This window comes from Mesocricetus auratus, unplaced genomic scaffold (assembly GCF_017639785.1).
Source record: "Mesocricetus auratus isolate SY011 unplaced genomic scaffold, BCM_Maur_2.0 Super-Scaffold_100033, whole genome shotgun sequence".
In the NCBI taxonomy this organism is placed as follows: Eukaryota; Metazoa; Chordata; class Mammalia; order Rodentia; family Cricetidae; genus Mesocricetus; species Mesocricetus auratus.
The window spans coordinates 1,673,975-1,686,388 of NW_024429213.1; the positions used below are offsets into that span (position 1 = coordinate 1,673,975).

The window sequence follows — 12,414 nt, forward strand, 5'->3', positions numbered from 1 at the left end:
GCATGCAAACAAAGCAGATAAAATAAGAAAAAACAATTAAGAGTGGGGAGGGAGCTACTGAAATGGCTCAGCATTTAAGATCACAAAAGGCTCTTGCAGGGGATGTGAACTCCGTTACTACCACCCACATCATAGTAGCTCACAACTGCATGTAACTCCAGTACCAGTACCGCTGGCGCGCTCGCTCAAACGTGTGCGCTTCAAATAAATAAATTGTAAACGATTAACTCCCTCTCCCTACCTTCCTGGGCGTCCAACCTCCCTCATAACCCGACAAATGTCATTAAACTTCACCTGAAGTAGCTGGCCACCACTGGCCAACAAGCAGGCAGCCCTCCCTCTAGCTAGGTAGAATCCTCCAGGGCTTCCTTAAGATCCCGCCAGCAGCGCTTCGCTTTAAGTCGGTCTCCACTCACTCTGGACCGCCCCTCCCACCAATTGGTTGGGTCCTATGCTGGAAATACGTCATCCATCCGCGCCACCCGGAAGCCGCGGTTCATACTACCCTTAGGTGGCCCTAAGGTAAGTACCGCACTTGGGTACCGGTGAGTGACTGCGTCTTAGAGTCGGGTTGGGAGGAAGGAGGAACCCGGTAGCATGAGCTGAAAGTCATCCCCAACGTTAAGAGGTTGGAGAGAACTTTGTGAAGTTGAACAGGAGTGCTCAACGTGTTTTTCTCCCTCCTCACATCCCCAGGAATCCCATTATGGCGACACCCCCCAAACGGCGGGCCTTGGATACTGTAGGAGAGAAGGTGCTGCGGTACGAGGCCTTTATCAGTGACGTACTGCAGCGAGACTTGCAGTGAGTGACAACGCAGATTCTAGGCGTGACGTTTGAGAAATTCCACGTGGTGGGTGGGACAGAATCCCAGCCAAACTTTCGGATTGGCTGGGAAGAGGTTGATGTCCGGGCTGCCATTTGGTTGGAACTTGGCCCTTGTAGTGGAGCCTCTGGCGTCGTTTGTGGATTAGAATAGTCATTACAAACCCACGACATTTCCGACTGGTGGGCCATTTAACCATTATTTATGAAAAAGTTGTACATCACCTCTCTTCTCTGTACTTATAAACTTTGCTCGTCTGTGGAACGGGAAAGTTTACAGAGCCTTCTTAATGTGGTGGTTTTGAGTTTTAAATGTGCCAACCCAGGTAAAGAATGTAACCCAAAGCCTAGAGTGATAACACTGGACTGTAATTCCAGCACGAGGGGGCAGAAGCAGGAGGATCTTCGAAGTTGGAGACCAGCCTGGAATATAGACTGACTATCTCTAAGGAAAAAAAAAATTATAATGGAGCCAGGCTCAGGGTTTGTGGTGCATGGCAGTAGTTCTATCTAATGGAGAGGTGGAAAAAATGCATTTCTTTAGCCAGGATGTTCAAGCTAGCCTTAACAATTAGAACACGATGTTGTTAAAAAAAAAGAAAAAAGCCCAGTTGTGACACAGGCCTGTAATCCCTGTACTTGGGATAGGTGGACCAGGACGATCCAGAGCTCAAGATCATCCTCAGTTATATTTCAAAGATGAGTACAGCCTAGGCTCTGGGACTGTTTCTCAAAAAAAAAGAAGAAAAAGAGCCAGCAAGATGGCTTGCTTTGCCTCCAAGCCCTGAGCTAGCTCTCTAGGATCCACATAGTGGAAAGAAAAACCTCCCAAAAGCTGTCCTCTGACTCACACGTGTGTACCATGGTACCCATACATGTACAAAAAATAAATACATTAAGTAAGAATACTTTCTAAAAATTCACATAAACCCAACTACAGTTGTATTGAGACTGAGAGGAAAAGGACTATCTGGTGTGCTCACAAATTCAATACTAGCCTGGGAAACTCAGCTCTTGTCTCAGAAAATAAAAAACAAATAGCCTGGATAGTTTTGAGAAGGAATTTAGCTCCAGTGCCTGAAACATACTAAAGACTCAATAACTAGATGATTACTATTGTTGTCATTGTTAATCTGAATGCAAGTTAGGTGTTCAGAACTAGAGCAGTGTGAACGTGGAGGGTATATGTAGGGTGAAGATGGAACATTTTAATTGGCATAAGGCACTAAGTACAATGCAATACTTGTAATGAATAGAAAATATTTAATGCTTACCATTTGGCTGGCATTTAAAACACTTTGTAGTAAATATTGAAATATTTGGTGTGTTTTTCTCTGTCTATACCATGCTCTCTCTCTCTCTCTCTCTCTCTCTCTCTCTCTCTCTCTCTCTCTCCATCCATCCATCTTTGTGTGTGTGTGTGTGTGTGTGTGTGTGTGTGTGTGTGTGTGTGTGTGTAAAACACGAGATCTCACTATGTAACCCAGGCTGGTCTTGAACTCATAATCTTCCTGCCTCACTCTTTCAATTACTGGGATTACATTCGTGAACTACTGCACTTGGCTTAAAATGCCTGTTAGGCCATGATGTATCTCAAGAGAAATAGGGCTGCCTAATGTTCACTGTTCTATTTCCATGTATCAGAAAGGTGCTGGATCATCGAGACAAGGTATATGAGCAGCTGTCTGTATACCTTCAACTGAGAAATGTCATTGAGCGACTCCAGGTAAGGGCTTTTAAATTGGGTATCAGTTTGGATATGTATACAAAGAAGGAAGATGGGAAGAGAAACCCCAAAACAAAACCTTTCTCCTGACTTAAAAATTGGCCACTGAAACCTTCTTTTCTCCTGGCCTTGCAGGAAACTAATCACTCGGAGTTATATATGCAGGTGGATTTGGGCTGTAACTTCTTCGTTGACACAATGGTGTGAGTGTATTCCCGTCCCTCCAAGTTTCTTCCTTCTTTCATGCAACAAGTATTTCTTAATTTGTTCTATATACCAGACTCTGGTAGCTTTTATATTGCACTAGGATGTGAGCTACATGCTGTGGGTATGACAGAGAAGGAACATAAAATACTGGCCCTTTCAGAGCCTTAACTTTAGGGAATTGGAGGGAATAGGAAACACCTTAAACTGTATAGTATGCTAAATGGTAATAAAGATTTCCTCCACTTCCTCTGTCTTCTTTCCTCAGCCCAAATACTTCCCGCATCTACGTGGCCCTGGGATATGGTTTTTTCCTGGAGTTGACACTGGCTGAAGCTCTCAAGTTCATTGACCGAAAGAGTTCTCTCCTCACAGAGTGAGTTCATTCCATGAGAATAGTATCTAAAACCACCTACGTTGGCTCTGTGCAGGGCAGTGGTACAGCATTTCCCTAGCATGTGTAAAGTCCTGGGTTCTATTTCTATCACACACCACACAGACAGACATACACAAAATACATAAAAGCCAGATATGGTGACACACACCTGTAAACCAGGACTCTGGGGGTGAAGCAGGAGGATCCTGAGTTTGAGGCCAGTCTGGGTGATAAAATAAAGCCCTGCCTTTAAAAAATAGAATAAATAAACATCACAAATTTTAACACTCTACCCCTTTTTTCCCCCTGACTACCTGGAATGGTACTTAGAAAACCATACTATTTTCCTCTTTAGGGCTAAGGCTAAGAAAAGTGAGGATGCAAAGTTCAACCAGGATGTAGCACATACTAAACACTTAATAAATGCTTTTGTATCATTTCTTCATACATTTATTGAGCATCTTGTGTCTACCAAGTTGCGTGGTTGGTGTTGAGAATACAGCAGTAAACAAAACAGAAGATTCGTACATTCTAGGACTATGCTGTCATACATACATACATCCATGAAATTTCAACCCAAGAGTCAGTAACAGTCAAAGAAGCTACTTCTCATTTAACTATCTGCTAATATTTCTGCTTATTCACTGGGCTCTCACCACTCTAAACTTCACATGCCTATACCCACATATGCAGAGATAATGCCCTCTTCTATTGCTGTCTGCTTTACTCTCTTGTGACAGGATCTCCACCAAACCTAGAGCTTGCCACTGTTTTTTGGCTTCAGCAAGCTCCAGTGCTGGAGTTAGAAGTGTGTGACTTTTTACATTGGTTCTGGGGGTCCAAACTCAGATCCTTATGCTTGTACAGCAAATGTTCTTGTCCGCTGAGCCACCTCCCAAGCCTTAACACATGCTTTAAGCATTTCCCACCTTTGGGAGCATTCAGTAGCTACTGGTGTTCGAACCACTCTCCCATATAGTTTCTTTTCCACTCACTCAGTTTTCTTGCATAAGCAATACTCCCTCAACAAGTTCTTCTGTGACCTAATTTCAAAATTGCAACTCCTAGCACTCTTCAATTGCCCCCTCTACTTTAAAAATTGTGTATGTGTGTGCGCACATGTGTGTATGCTCATATGCACATGTCTGTAGTTATGTGTGCTATAGCGTGCATGTGGAGATCAGAGAACACCTTTGAGGAGTTGGTGCTCTCCTTTCAGGGATTCCATGAATGAAATTCGGATTCCCAGGCTTGTGTGGAAGCACCTTTACCTACTGAGCCATCTTCTAGCTTTTTCTGGTTTTCCGGGACCTTATTACTTGTTAATATTTACTGTGAGTTTCTTTCTCATGTTCATTGTCATTTATAATTAGGTAATAAACATTATTTGCATTTTTTACAATGCTGGGACTCGAAGCCAAGGTCTCTTGTATGCTAAGCAAGAGTTCTGTTACTGAACTGTGTCCCCAGCCCAGGTTTATAACCTGGCATTATAACAGAAAAGTTTTTGCCGTAGATGACTAAAATAGTATAAAGAACAAAATTTCTGTTGAATGAATTATGCTAGAAGCAAAATGAAGGGTTGATCAAAGCTTGTCTATGTAGGTGGTGGTGGGGAGATAAAGTGTGGGTTCCAAATGAGATCTGGTTTTGTGTAGGGAAGAACTAGTTTGAGTGAGGTGTTTGAAAAATAGGTAGTATTGTAGTTGGAGAGATGGTTCAGCGGTGAAGAGCACTTGCTGCTCTTGCAGCGGACCCAGGTTCTATTTCCAGAGCCCACATAGTAATTCACAACCTTCTGTAACTGCAGTGCCAAGGAATCTGATGCCTTCTTTTGGCCTCTGAGCACCAAGCACACAAGTGGAATACAGACATGCATGCAGGCAAAACATCCAAATAAATAAAATAAGTGATAGCGAAGGCCTTCTAGAAGACCAACTCTCAACTACCACTCCCAGAGAAGTGACATTTGAGTCATACTGGGCTAACAAGCCATGGGCTATCTAGAAAAAAATATTCTTGGCAAAGGGGGCAGTGTGCCTGGCATGCCAGAGAAACTGTCACATGTGACATAGCTTAGAATGAGTGTGAAAGGGCAGTGAACAGTACACTTAGCTAAATAAACACTCACAAGCATGAACACCTCCAATGTGGAATTTCTGTTTGGTCATGCTTATTCCTGCATTCATTTTGTCTATAGTTGCCCCTTTAATGGTTTCAGTAGTTATTCTCTCAAACTTTATAGAGTTTTTAGTTTTAGTATACCTGAGAACTGCTGAGATTTCTAAATGTTGGTGATCAGACAAATTAGCAAATAGTTTGATCAAGTGTAACATGAAAAATAAAGACCCAGAGACTGATGCTGGGGTTCAAACTTCAAGCTGAAGATCAGAAAAACAAAGCAGCCAGCCACTAGCTTTTACCACTACCTCAAGTTTAAAGGGTTGATCCTGTCTCCACAAGCTTTCCACCAAGCCTCAGATTGCTGCCTCTCCTCAACATGGCTGGAGAAGTAATCTCAGAATGTAGCCTGAGACACTGAGCTCCTATCTTTTACATAGGGCTGGGATTAAAGGCATGAGCTCTGTTCATCTTTTAGACTGATTCACACCTATGTAGCCCTGGGTGGTCTTGAACTCCATCCTGAGATCCATCCTGAGTCCTGGGATTAAAGGTGTGTGCCACCACTGCCTAGCTTCTATAGCTAACTAGTGTGACTGGCTTTGCATTCTGATATTTCAGGCAGTCTTTATTAAATCATAAGTAATATATCATCACCATGATCAAGGGCAGTGTAACTATGAGCTGCTGGCCATTTAGAACAGGTCCAGTTTTTATGGCAAACTTTCCTCCTATGTCACGGGGTTTCAGGGTCTTTAATTTTGTTTTCTTTTTGAGAATTGATGATTTCCTTCAAAATGAGGTATTCTAAATTATCAGTGCCTATCAGAAAAACTCCTTGCCTGGTCTTTCTAATCTATTGATATGCTTTCTATGATATCATGTGACGAAATATGTGCCTCTGTTATAACTAATAGGACTATCTCAAAGTTCCATCGTTCTAGATTAGGATTTGAGTCTATATAGTTGAACTTTCTCTTTAAAACTTAGTTACTTGTGATACCCCTCAAAAAACATATTGTCTGGTTGGTTTATGTATCCAAAACTTCCTGCCAGTACTTAATTGTTTTTAATGTATTTCTTTGGTTGTAATTGTTATGTGTGTGTGTGAGAGAGAGAGAGAGAGAGAGAGAGAGAGAGAGAGAGAGAGAGAGAGAGAGGAGGGGGAGGGAAGGAGGGAGGGAGAGAGAGAGGGGGGTATATATGACATACTGAGTCCATTTAGCTTTGTTTGTATGTCCATGTGTCCAGGGCTGACCACTTGGGATTGGGCAACCTATGAGGGACTTTGTCCCTGAAGTAGACTGACTCTGCCTCTTTCAGCAGGCTTTAACCACTTGCAGTTCTTCATCTAGAGGTAGGCCAGTACATAATTTCCTCTTGCCACTTTGACATGTCAGTTGGTGTTGTCATTATGCTGGTCTTATTCATATTGTTGGGAATTCATGGGTTTAGCTTCCCTAACATGTCTAAGAAATATCTAACAGCAGACATTCTGGGTTTCTGACTCTTATAATCTGTCTACCCCTTCTCTACAATTTTCTCTGAGCCTTAAATGTAGGGGTTACATGACAGGCGTATCCGTTGGAGTTGAGCACCTCACGGACTCTTGCTCTCTGCATTTTGGCCTATTGTGGATCTCTGTGATAGTCTCCGTCTATTACAAAAAGAAGCTTTTTAAATGAGGGGGTGACAGCTACACTTATCTGTGGGTAAAGGATATGTTTTTAGAAAACAGAAATTATAGGCTCTTGTGTCTATGACCACTCCAGCCATGGGTAGTTAGCTAGGTTTACAATACCAGGCCTAAATTCCTTCCTGTTGAGCAAGCCTTAACTCCAATGACACAGCTGATAGTTAGCTTCAAGATAAAAAGTGCTACTCTTGCACCATTTGGGAATATATTGCCAGTCAAATCATTGTTGTGATTCATAGGTTTTACAGCTAGGCAGAACTAGGATTGATCCTCTCCCCTGGCAGCTTACCTAGCACCTATGAGAGCCAGGCCTCAAGGAGGACACTTCCAGATTAGTTCCAACTTGATTCCTCTTAATTCCTGTGTCTGAAGGATGTGGTATTTTTAGGAGTGGAGTCTTAACTTTCAAGTTCTGAGAGGCAACCAGCAGCAATAGCAATTGCCTGTACTGTTTGGGGAAGTCTCTTTAATTCCCCTGACCAACAACTCTACCGTGATCCAGGCAGGAAGATCTTGAATTGGAGGCCAGCTGGGCTATGCCTGTCATTAGGTTTTTTACTAGATAGTTTATAGATAGATAGATAGATACATACATACATACATACATACATATGTAATATGTATGTATATATGTGCATGTGTATACTTTAAAATACATACACACATATATTATAAATATAAAATAGTTTTCCCTATGGCCTTTTTAATTATCCTCGTGTTTTTTATGTCTCCTGTCATTCTTACTGGGTGCTTCTCTCCCTCCCCAGATAAAGCCTCCCTATAGGGAAAAAGGTCTAGCCCAAGAAACACACCTTGAGCAGATCCAAAGAAACACACTTTGGCCCTGCAACCAGAACCAAAGAAATGTTCCCTGACCCTGAAACCAGTGCCAAAGAAACATACTTTGTCCCTGGAATCAGAGCCAGTGAAAGAAATATACCCTGGTCCTAAAACTAGAGCCAAAAGGCTAAAAAGGACCAGAGAAAGAAACACACTTTAGCCCTGAAACCAAAGCCAAATCTGACCCTAACCCTGTGCAGAAAACTAACCAATCCCTGAGCAGGAGTTCTAGCCATCCTAAGCTCAGGATTGAAATCTGACCAATCCCCACCCTGAAAACTCTGCCCCCCCCCAAGAATCCCTATACGAACACTGTGTCTGTTCAGCTTGTGGCTGTTCATGCCAGGATGGCAGAGGGCAACGACTCTCCTGGATTCTTCCCTCCCAATAAGTCCCTCAAATGAGGTTTGGGTGAGACCTTCTTTTACAGTGGAGCAGAGAAGACCCTGAGCAGAGCAAGCAGGGCCTCGGCAGAGCAGAGCGAGGAGGGCGGGGGAAACCTTCCCCTGGCTGAGTGGAGTGTCTCTCTTGGGAGCAGAGCTGAACTGTAGCAACTTCGCCCTGGAAACCCTCTCCTGCCAGTGCAGAGCTGATACACTGGGGAAGCCTTTCCCTGAAGCAGGGCTGCAAGCTGCTATGTTTATTGTGACTTGTGGTATTCCTTGGCTCTCGAAATCCAGGATACTTTTCTATCTGAGCTATGTAACACTTAGTATTCTGTGACTCCCGAGTGCCAGAATACCTTTCCATCCAAGCTGTAACACTCAGTATTCCTTGACTCCCAAGTGCCAGAATCCGTCCCTGTCCATCCCATCCGATCCATCAAAATGCTTACATTCCTCAACTTTTCCCATTTCCCCATCATAACACCTGTGACCTACTGTCCCGTTCTCTATATTTTCTTCTCCTCCCCACTGACTGGTCCCTTCTTACTTTTCCTGGTTTCTCTGGTTATTCCAGCTTATATACTCATAGCTAACGATTTGGAGCTAGCATCCACAAATAAGAGAAAACTTGCAGTGTTTGTCTTTCTAGGTCTGGGTTACCTTACTCGGTGTATTATGCTCTAGTTTCATCTATTTACCTGTAAGTTTCTTTTTTGTTGTTTTTTTTGAGACAGGGTTTCTCTGTGTAACAGCCCTGGCTGTCCTGAAACTCGCTCTGTAGACCAGGCTGACTTCTAACTCACAGAGAACCACATGCCTCTGCCTCCTGAGTGTTGGGATTAAAGGCACGTGCCACCACTGTGTGGCTGTAAATTTCTTGATTTCACTTTTCTTTATAGCTGAACAGAATTCTGTTGTGTATATATACCACATCTTCATTGTCCATTCATCTAGTGGAGGACATTTAGGTTGTTTCCTTTTCCTATCTATTGTGAGTGAACAGAGCAACTATGAAGATGACTGAGAAAAGATATTCTTGGTCGCCATCAGTAATGCCATGCTTCATATCCTGTTCTAATCATAGGCTTTTTTAAACATTTTAGGTTCCTTTGAATGGAGGAGTCTTCATTCATTCAACATCCATTGGGTCCCCACTCTGCCACATCCTCTTCTGCTCCTCTTTATACAGCAAGCAACAAAACAGACCACAGTCTGCCCTCGAAACTGTCATTCTGATCAAAGGATACAATAAGTAAATAAGGCCATGACGTAGTGTAATAGATGGTGACAGTGGTACAGACAGAACATAACGGAGATGGGAAGTGTTGCTTGGAATGGAACAGTTGTGGTGTTGAATAGCTGACTGGATGTGAAAAACAAAGAGGAACCTTGAAGCTAGGGTACATGTAGTTCAGTAGTGGAGTACATAACTGGGGTGTGTGAAGTCCTGAGTTCAATGCTAATCCTGCAGAAAGAGGAGACTCTAGGTTGTTGGTGAGCAACCATACTTCGATCTGAGATGGATGAGCAGACCAGGAGGGAAGAGCTTGGGCTCAGTGTAGGACTTAAACACTGAAGTGGATTTTCGAAGATAGTTGCCAATATAAATTTGGGAAATAGTAGTATATAGGTGAGTTCATAGTGGTTTTTTCCAACTTTACTTTCTATCCCTTTGCCTTGGGGGTTTTTTGTGGAGTATTTAGTTTCATTTACCCAGATGAGCACAATTAAACTGGATTTCCTATCATGCTATCAAGATGCTTCCACACTATTTTATACCATCTTTAATTATTCACTGAATTCCTAACAATGACCACTTTTCACAAAGCTCTTTTGTGCCTCTTGGTCTTTCATGGAAAAGACCATCCTACTGCTTAACTCTCACTCCATGTTCAGTGTTTCTTTAATCTTCAGAAAGTTCTTGCACAGCCCACTGTATTCATTTTTGACCCATTGTATACATTTGGATTCTCTTGGATGAGACCTGATTTAAGCAGACTTACACAGGGAGAGAGATGGCTGACTTATGGAACTCAGCAGTCCAGGGCTAAGGTGGTTTTAGAGGCATCTCCATTTGCTCAAGTATTTTTATGCCTTGGCCTCTTCCTAGAGTCCTTTTTCTCAACCTGACTTCAGCCCTTTGGCCCTGAGTCATTTCTCATTACTTCAACTGTACTGTTCCCTGTGGTCTGAGCCTCCATTTTTCACCTGGACTGTTTGATTACCCTCTTCACTGGACTTACTGACTTCACATTTGGGTTTCTTGTTCTCTCAGTGCTCTGCCCTATGGCCAGGTGGATTGTTTGAAACCCTAAACCCTAATGAGTTTATTTCTCCAATCAGTTTGGATCTATCCTCTGCTCTCAGCTGTCCCCTTATTCCCACCATATTTAATTTTAAAAGCCAAGGTCTTTACTGTGGTCCTGTAAACTTTACACCCTCTGCCTCCTTCCTTACCTCTGCTTCACCTCTTAGGATCCTCCTTTACATATTCTCCAGCCACAGTGGTTTCTTGGCTGTGATTCTTCCTGAACCATACCAAGCACAAGGCTAGCACCTTTGTGTTGGCTACTACTTGTGGTTGGAGCACTTGTCTTCCTTATCACCCCACACTCTATGGACTTCTTCATTTTAGAGTGTGGTAGTACACATCTGTAATCTCAGCACATCAGCAGGAGGATCATGAAATAGAAACCAGGCTGAGCTATATACTCTCAAAAGGAAAGCTCTCGGGGAAGCCAACCCTGAGCACTCTTTAAAATTGAAGACTCCATTCCCTACCTCTTCTCCTTCGTTATTTATTTCCTTATACATAGATATAACACATAGTTGCTTGTGCTTATCTCCCAAAATTTGAGGAGCTAGAGAGAAGGCTTGGTGGTTAAGAGCACATACTGCTCTCCAGAGTAACTGAGTTCAGTTCCCAGCATTCATATCAGGCAGCTCACCACCACCTGTAACTATAGCTCCAGGGAATCCAATGTCTTCTGACCTCTGTGGGCACCTACACTCAGGGTTACATTTCACACACATACAACAGACAAATAATTTAAAAACTAGAATTTTAAGGAGCTCCAGGAGACAAAGAATTTTGTTTCATTTAATGATGTTTCTGCTGTTATTTATCCAATATTTAAAGCTGCCTGGCATACAGAGATTATCTGATAATCCTTACTTTTTATTATCATATAGTCATTGTGATGGGTTTCATAAAGACAGTTTCTTTCAGGTATAGTTTGATCATATTTATAGACCCCATATCCCCCTCCCTTTCCCTTTCCCTCTTAATCTTAAAATTCTTACTACATTTTTGTGAGTAATGTGAAGGTAAGAGATCAACTTTTGGAAGTCAGTTCACTCCTCCGCTATGTGGGTCCTGGGATTGAACTCAAGTTATCAAAATTGACAGTAATCACTTTTGCCCTCTGAGCCATCTCACTGTCCCTATTGCCCTCAATTTGTAAGTGGGGACATTCCAATTAGCCAGGCATCTCTGCATAAGAGCAGGCCACGTGGAAATCATCCAGGATGCAAGCATTTCTTGAAGTGATGAGGAAGAGTCACCCTCATAAGCCTAAGTAGGGCCCACTTTGCCCTTTCTTGTTCCTTTTTTCTAGGCTCAGCGACAGCCTCACCAAGGACTCCATGAATATCAAGGCCCATATCCACATGATGCTAGAGGTGAGAACAGCTCACTTCACTCTACCCTTCAAATATTTTTTAGGGTGATAACCTGTAGGAGAAAGCTAAAGAAGGGAGGGGTCATCTTTCCTTCTAAATTGAAGCCATGGGATTAAAAAACACCAAACCCGGGGCAGGACCTGGACCCAGCCTCTGTTCAGTCTACTTTGTCCTCTTTTACAGGGACTTAGAGAACTACAAGGCCTGCAGAATTTCTCAGAACAATCTTCCCATTGACGGCTTCATCCCATCTAATATTAAAGAGCCTGAAATGCCTTGGAATCACATAGCCCTTCTTTTTCCCCTAACTCACTGATTGACTAAGTGTTCTGGAGACCAGAGTTACTGGAAGACCCATCCTTTCTGCCGAACCTCTAAAACACTCTAGAGGTCTTGCCTCCAATTTGTATTTTCCACCTGACTTTATGCTTTGCCCGTTTTTGTTATCTTGTGGACTTTGACCCACGTCCTCACACTTTTAATCCCTTTTCCTAGGTATTTGTATCTGTGCCCTTTGTATTACTATAAAGAATGGACTGATTCATGGACTGGGGATGAA

General features: G+C 42.7%; 1 protein-coding gene across 3 annotated transcripts; it reads left to right on the forward strand.

Moving 5' to 3' along the window:
• The first annotated feature begins 456 nt into the window (after nt 1-456).
• Nucleotides 457-12,403, forward strand: Uxt (ubiquitously expressed prefoldin like chaperone). 3 transcript variants are annotated; one of them, XR_001197446.3, is made up of 8 exons: nt 457-522; nt 697-804; nt 2,470-2,551; nt 2,687-2,754; nt 3,024-3,131; nt 6,504-6,609; nt 11,792-11,855; nt 12,039-12,137. XR_001197446.3 is itself a non-coding variant. In XM_005085709.4 (7 exons), exons 2-7 carry the CDS (start codon nt 707-709, stop codon nt 12,090-12,092), a joined length of 474 nt encoding a protein of 157 aa, XP_005085766.1. In that variant the 5' UTR covers nt 462-522; nt 697-706; the 3' UTR covers nt 12,093-12,403. The 3 variants fall into 3 exon arrangements, 2 of the variants coding, with proteins under 2 accessions (XP_005085766.1, XP_012980435.1); XM_005085709.4 differs by lacking the exon at nt 6,504-6,609 and having other exon boundaries at nt 462-522; nt 12,039-12,403; XM_013124981.3 differs by lacking the exon at nt 6,504-6,609 and having other exon boundaries at nt 490-522; nt 697-762; nt 12,039-12,403.
• Nucleotides 12,404-12,414: the final 11 nt, after the last annotated feature.

Excerpts from the sequence above, each read along its gene's own strand:
- Uxt (XM_005085709.4), top strand. The coding sequence starts at position 707 with ATGGCGACACCCCCCAAACGGCGGGCCTTGGATACTGTAGGAGAGAAG. Across the intron at positions 2,552-2,686 it reads ATGTCATTGAGCGACTCCAG|GAAACTAATCACTCGGAGTT; the intron begins GTAAGGGCTTTT and ends CTGGCCTTGCAG. Across the intron at positions 11,856-12,038 it reads ATATCCACATGATGCTAGAG|GGACTTAGAGAACTACAAGG; the intron begins GTGAGAACAGCT and ends CCTCTTTTACAG.